Source organism: Cynoglossus semilaevis, chromosome 7 (genome assembly GCF_000523025.1).
Source record: "Cynoglossus semilaevis isolate Cse_v1.0 chromosome 7, Cse_v1.0, whole genome shotgun sequence".
In the NCBI taxonomy this organism is placed as follows: domain Eukaryota; kingdom Metazoa; phylum Chordata; class Actinopteri; order Pleuronectiformes; family Cynoglossidae; genus Cynoglossus; species Cynoglossus semilaevis.
Window position 1 is genome coordinate 2,121,364 of NC_024313.1, and position 7,416 is coordinate 2,128,779.

The 7,416-nt window shown below is 38.1% G+C and overlaps 1 protein-coding gene across 1 annotated transcript; it reads left to right on the top strand.

Moving 5' to 3' along the window:
• The first annotated feature begins 21 nt into the window (after positions 1 to 21).
• LOC103380693 (protein enabled homolog) lies at positions 22 to 7,004 on the top strand. Its single transcript, XM_025056700.1, has 7 exons — positions 22 to 183; positions 727 to 854; positions 1,361 to 1,409; positions 2,120 to 2,171; positions 2,399 to 2,465; positions 3,422 to 3,469; positions 6,714 to 7,004. The coding sequence occupies exons 2-7, from the start codon at positions 823 to 825 to the stop codon at positions 6,874 to 6,876; spliced, it is 411 nt and encodes a 136-aa protein (XP_024912468.1). The 5' UTR covers positions 22 to 183; positions 727 to 822; the 3' UTR covers positions 6,877 to 7,004.
• The last annotated feature ends 412 nt before the right edge of the window (positions 7,005 to 7,416 follow it).

Here is a 7,416-nt window from a genome sequence, read left to right on the forward strand (position 1 = left end):
CCCCCCACACGGCCCCCATGCGGCCCGCCCCCCCCCCCGCCAGGCCCGCCGCCTCCTCCAGGAGCCCCGCCTCCTCCACCAGCACCCCCCCTGCCTGTTGGACTGTTCTCCCCCACAGAGGACCGTCCCCTCTCAGGCCTGGCCGCTGCCCTCGCCGGAGCCAAGCTGCGCAAAGTGCCAAGGGTAACATTTGATTAGTTATTTGATCTGTGTGTGTCACTTTAACATAATGAACCAGAATGTTTCACTCCATATTTACGTGTTTTTTAATACATCTCCATTGTATTTACCAGTACAATCATAACATAATTACCTGTAAATAACAATAAGTCCATGTTTTTCCCCTTTGTTTCCATGTAAATAAGTACAAATATATTACAAAATATTTATATTTAATGAAATATATGACAAAACATCTCTGACATGAGCATTTTTTTCACTTTAGAAATCATCATCAACCGGGCCGTATTGAAACTCCCTAGTGGGCCGGTTTTGGCCCGTGGGCCATATGTTTGACACCCCTGCCTTAGAGTCCTAACATGTTTCAGTTATTAAAATCAGACACATTTTTAACATTAGAACATCTGTCCTAAGCTTTTTGGTTTATCCTCTTGTAGCAGACTAGTTACACAAGTTCATTTTTAAATAATCTTACGTACCAAATATCACGCTTCATACAAAAGGCACCTTGACTGATTGTATTAATTTATGCTTCTGTCTCCTAAGAGTGAAGAAGCAGCTCTGGCAGCAGCGATATCAGGAGCAACGGGGGCCAAATCTGAAGCCAGAGGCAATGGTCCTCTGCCCGGGGGAGGAGGTCTCATGGAGGAGATGAGCGCACTGTTGGCCAGAAGGTATGGTCACCTCAAAAACAGAAATGCAGAAGTCCTGAGATGCTTCAGACATTAAATAAATTCCAGACATTTTAAGCAAAATATAAGGGATAGTGTCCAACAGTTACTCTCAAAAATGGTTATGGTTGTACTGCAGTGTTCATCAACTAGTGGCCCGTGGGCACAATCCAGCCCACTGACCTATCAAATTTGGCCCACAACTGGATTCCAAAATTGTGAGGATTAAAGAGAAAATATAATGTGGTCACCACTCTTGAAGCAACTAAAAAAAACAACAACTTAAACTTAAATAACTATCAGTAAATTCCACCATTTATCATCTATTTGCATAAGTGTCCACCCCCAAGGTGTCTGTCTAGCAAAATTCTGGGCCCTTTGACAAATATAGTAGTTGACTCTAGTGGTATTTGTATTCCTTTATGTTAAAATATTTGATCATAATAAAGCCATTTTGTTATCTTATTGTTATAAGAAGGGGAACTGGAAGCAATTTGTTTGTCTTTCAGGAGAAGAATTGCAGAGAAGGGCTCGTCACCTGAACCTGACCAGAGATCAGTGAGTATCACAGGTCTCCCCAACATGTCTGAAAGTTATTTTCAGATCATTGGATTTTAATGGGACATTTAGAAACAATAGCTTGTCTGTTTTCCCAGTGTGTTGGACTGAACACAGTAAAATGTATTTATTGAATTTCATCACTATGTGAGTGTCCAGCATGTATAAAAAAATCTATATATGAAAGTTTTGGAGGGCATACATCTAATTATGTTTGTTTTAAATATATATACATACATATATATATATACACATATATATATATATACATATATATGTAGAAGACAAAAATATGATATGTAAATATTAAACCAATAGTTAAAAAAATATACCAAGAATAAAGTATAGCAAATTGCCATAGCATTAGAAAATTAGCTCTATGTACATGAGGATTTGTATTTCCTTACTGCTGACTTTTGCGCATATAAAAAACATTCAGTGTAAAACATACTGACAGTGTGTACAGTGATTGCACGTATGACTGCTTGTACATGTATGTGTACAAATGTCTGTATACATACATAAATACATACATATACTGTATATACACATATATATTTATTTTATTTTTATTTTTTGGTATACTACAGACAAGTGCAAACAACACAACCGTGTTTTCTTCTATGTTTTCTGATTAGTTCATCAGTGACCAAACAGTGTCACTCACTGTATCTTTGACCTTTCATCCCCTTTGTCACTCTGTCCAATAGGAGGAGGGAGAAATAAACACAACCCCAAAAATGTCAGCCTGTAGCACACCAGGTAAGTGACAGAAGAGCGCGCCCCATCACAGTCTTCACAACCTACGATCGCTGCGGTTAAAATGCATCTTCCTCACACAAGCGACGAAGATCCAAGTTAGAATTTTACTACTTACATAGCTCTTCTGCTGTACCTTTTCATCTGCTTTCTAAAAATAAAAAAGACATTCAGGTCATTCGGTAAGTAGCCATATTTCCTTTTTTGTTTTGTTTTTTGATTTTCCACAGATATGCCCAGAAAGCCATGGGAAAGAACAAACACCATGAATGGTAGCAAATCTCCCGTCATTGGAAGGTACTCCACTTCTCTGCAACTCACACATCTTCCACTGAAACAAATGTGTTCTTTGTTCAATGCTGCTTTTATAAAGTCTAAAACTTGTAGAGATATTTGATTGTTAAGCGTTAGCGTTAGCATCTCATCTTGGAATTCTTTCTCATGCCGTGTCTGTGTTCTGAATGGCTAGCAGCAACATTACTTAACACCACCTATCATGAAACATCAAAAACATAAGCATCAAAAAGTGTTAGCATGGTGCTAACACTAGCTGAGGCCACTGAAAGCTGCCTAACATCACTAAAGCTTATCATGTCTTCTTCTGCACCTTGGATGTGGCACACCGAACGTCCTGCTGAGGTGTCTGCGTGTGAATGAGCAGGAGAGCAGAAAAAAATTATTTTATTATTATTATTATTATTAGATCACTAGATTTGTTTGGCACTTTCAAGCAGCACAACCATATATACTGTACAGCAGCGGTCCCTAACTTTTTTTTTTTTACCAAAGACCGGTCGGCCAATAATACTTTCACTGTTGAAACGTCATTAAATTTTCAAAATAAAACGTCCTTTAGACTTTATTTTGTTAGTTTTGAAACATTGATAGTTGCTGCATATATCGGTGTTGGTTGATATCGGAATCGGAAATTAAGTGTTTTGGTAATATCGGCAAAAAGGTAACTTCCCTNNNNAACTTTGGTTACAAAATAAACCCTAAAAGAAAGTCATGAAATACAGTGCAGGGTAAAAACCGTATCCTGAAAACTTTCATATGTGTACACCGAGCAGTACTGCAGTATCTACTACAGTATCTACAGCAGCTTAGTTTGGAGATTGTCACTCAATGATGATGAGTTTCTACAAACAGGGTCATCCCTGAGCCATGCAGGGGTCAGTGGGCAGGAGACGAAAAGTGCATAGAAAGACACGCCGCTGTCATTTGTAAAGTCAGTGTCTCTGCTGCTCACACAGAAGAGAGTCTCCGTGGAGATTTCCCATGGGAGCAGATTCCTCCAACAGGTAGAGAGAAACAAATCTATGGGGAGATGGAGAAATCCTTTTTCTTTATACCCAGTCTCCCCCTTTTTTCCCCCCTCAAGGTTTGCTGTGGTGGTCATTTTTAAAGAGGAGTTGATGTTGAGTGCTTGGATGAAGAGTTTGAAGTGACTAGTGTTGTCTTCATCAGCCTGCAGGAGCCAGCTCTGCTGTTTGATATGTGGCGGTTTTCACACAGTCGATGTCTAGGAGCTGATGTTAGCTTTACTAACAGCACTTTTCCTTTATTTTCGTTGGATGCATGCTGCCCGTCCTTTTCCTTTCTTTATCACAGATCCTTCTGACCCTTTTCCTTTCTTTAACACAGGGGCGTCAAACAAATTTTGGTTCACGGGCAACAAGTACAAGTATATTCGATATTTATTATTATTATATATGGCGTCAAACTCATTTTGGTTCACGGGCAACAAGTACTAGTATATTCGATATTTATTATTATTATTATATAATATTATTCAATGAAATGTAAATTTACCAAAATTATCCTGAACATGTAGTGTTTGTGTATTTTCAAAATGTATCAAGCCGACCAAATTGAACACCCTAGCAAGCCAGTTTTGGTCCGTGGGCCGTATGTTTGACACCCCTGCTCTAAAAAATTTTTTTTTATTTTTTTTGACATAGCATTTTGTTGGTAGCATAAAGAGGAGCGTTTCATATCTTATGAAGCCATAGAAAGAAATCATCTTTCTCAAAAAAAAACATACACGTACATAGTGCTTACACATATACATACTTACGCTCTAGAAATTAAATATAAATGGCAACATTTTTTTTTTAATTTTGTTTGTAGTCCTAGGTGTAATGCCACGCAGTTCTGCCTCTGTTCCAAAAAATTCTAACTCTAAGCTGTAAATACATGAAGGTCTTGACGTGTGCATCACATGTTCTACGCCCATCCTATCAAAGACGCAAACATTAAAAGCGGTGTCCGCCCATCGCTGGGTAGACCTGGCACGGTATTATCGTTTCCCAGCCAGATCAGATCCAGCAGGCATTGACAGATAAGGCCTTGCTGTGTTTGGAAATGTGTGTACAGTGTGTGAAAAACCCTTCATATATTAGAGTGCGAGCAGACGGGCTGTTTTGATTGGAGCTTATTGGGGGAAAAAAAATAAATTTAATCATTACTACACCTTTTAAATTTAATTTTACTTCACATTTGTTGTACATTTACATTTATGTACGCTTTTAGCAGTCCAACAATTAAAAATAAGGACTAAAATCATGATAAATGTTCACATTAAAGCTGTGTTTTTCAACCTTGGGCTCTAGAAATTGGTTAAAAATATATAATATATATTAAAAAATATTTTTCCACCTAATTATTATTATTATTATTATTTAAATTATGATTGTTTTCATTCACTTGGATGAATATAAATCGAGGTCAAATAAAATGCAACACAGGAATATCTGTGTGTGAAGCATCTTGATTGACAGCTGCGACCATGTGACCCGCACGAGTGACAGCTTCTTGAGTTCCCTTGAGAACATTACATACTCCGTATTTGCAGCACAGTATAAAAAACATGATCTAGCCCTAGCTCTATATTTAAAAAGAGAAAATGTCTCCGGGGTCACCAAAATATTTGTGATGTCAACATGGGGTCAAGAGCCAAAAAAAAATTGGGATCCACTGTGTTCAAGTGTTAGAAATGGTATATATAAACACATAAAACACAATTCTAAAACTGTGTTTCCCAGCCAATGTTAGAACGACGGCAGGGTAAAATGGTGGTCTAACAGTTAGATACATACAGCGAGTTGCTGGTTAAAATTCTTCTACTAATCTTGCTCGGCAGTATAGGGACATCAGTCTGGAATGCCGTATTAATACAGTAGCCTGAAAATCAAATCAAAGATGCAAACATTTCCTCCAGCAACCCTAATGAAGCACAGTGTTTCCAACCCACGCCTACTAAAAAAGTAAAAAATCTCACTTCCTTTTGCTTTTTTTTTACTGCTCTTTCCTGTTGCACTTCCTGTCTTTTGTGCCGCTCACACTGCGACACCTGCCACAGCTCTGGCAGTGGTTTCAAAAATGACTCTCATGGTCCCGCTTTATTGATATTCTTTAGACACAATGTGCCAGAACAGGAAATGACAGGGGGAAAAAAACAGGAAATAGAATTGCAGAACTATTGGTTTGTTTGTTTTTCTGTTTTTTTACATTTAAGATGTGTGTTAGTTTGTCTTGTCTTGTGTGTGTGTGTGTCTGCATGCCTTGAAGAAGACGCTCCCTTGGATGTTCGTGCATGTTATTCTGCAGTTTTGCCACCGTGATTTGATCACTGGGTTGAAGGTCTTTAAAGCTGCGGTCAGTTGATCGTCTCTGGGTCGATTTTGAATTTGAACCAACTTCTTGTCTGCTCCTGTGATTAGTCTACGCCCAACATTTCCTCATGGGTGTGTTTCATCAGGGGGGGGTTGCTTTTTTTTTTTTTTTCTCTCACACAGACAGAGTGGACCACCTCTTTGAGGGGTTCTTGGTTATGATTGGACGAAATGTTGTGCCTCCCTGGAGACAGTAGTAGTTGTAGTGACTGACTGAGAAACTCGCACACTTTAATGTCCTTGACACATCCTTTTTGGACACTGATATAAATACGCAGGAGATACACAACAACAGTACAAACACAGGCACTTCCCCCCTGGGGCTGTATTATACTACTGAGTACTACACAGGTCAAATACTGTACAGATTAACAAAATAAAGTGTCTCTCCTTAAAAACACCTTAACCCAGGGGTGTCAAACATATGGCCTGCGGGCCAAAACTGGTTCAGTCGGGCCCACTTGATGAATTTGAAAGTGGAAAAAAATACACAAACACGTTTGTGATGTTTAGTCAAATTATATTTCATTAAATATGAATATATACTTGTATGTATATGTATATATTTCATGTTATTTATAGGTCATTTTGTTATGATTGTACTGGTCCGGCCCACTTGACATCTAATTGGGCTGTATGTGGCCCCTGAACCAAAATGAGTTTGACACCCCTGTACTAGCCCTTAAGTACAGTACCTCTCAATTTATTTCACATATTACCCACAAAAACATACACACATACCCATGGAAATACTCAGGAATAAAAAAAAATAGAGACAGGCAGGGTACGCTAGTCTTTAGTGACACCAACTTGTTAAGATGTGTCGTCCTCACCTCTTGATCTCCGTCTGGTTCTTTGTCTTTTCTCCCAGACCTAAATCCACTCCTACACCTACTGCATCCTTAACTGCCAATGGTGTGCCAACAGAAACGGTGGACTACGACAGACTGAAGCAGGTAGAAAAACACACATTTCACGCGCGCGAGTGGCGAGTTCAAAATTTATCGTTTGCACTGCAAAGTACTACGAAGTGAAGCGTGTATCGTATCTATATAATTTATACTGTTTATATTCAGTCATTACTTTTAAACTTTTTCTATATAGTACGTACTATAACTACTGTAAGTATACACTCCATACTGTTATAATGCAGTGTTTACCATGTAAGTCCGTAATAGAATCATACAGTGAATACTTTTATTATTCTGCAGTCCAGACTTTTATTATACATATATATTATTATATATGTCTATCCTGTGATTTAGTTTGTGCTATAAAGTACTTTAATTTTTATACAATCTGTACTGTTAGAACTCTATTTTTCAACCTTGAGGTCGCGACTCCCCAATGGGTCGCTTGGAATTCAAATGGGGTCACTTAATATGTCTAGAAATTGATTTAAAAAAAAAGACTGATAAAAAAAATTTACATTTAAACACATGTGTTATTTCACTTTCATAAATATCAATAGAATTGAAATAAAATGCAGCATAAATAACTTGAGTCGATTTTTAATAGCACAAAATGGAAGATTAGGAGTAAACACAATTAAAGAAGTCCCTTTATACACACAC

Bases quoted from the DNA above. Each gene is read 5' to 3' on its own strand.
- LOC103380693 (XM_025056700.1), top strand. From the start codon at position 823: ATGGAGGAGATGAGCGCACTGTTGGCCAGAAG. The intron at 855-1,360 runs GTATGGTCACCT...TTTGTCTTTCAG, and splicing joins AGCGCACTGTTGGCCAGAAG to GAGAAGAATTGCAGAGAAGG. The intron at 2,466-3,421 runs GTACTCCACTTC...CTGCTCACACAG, and splicing joins AAATCTCCCGTCATTGGAAG to AAGAGAGTCTCCGTGGAGAT.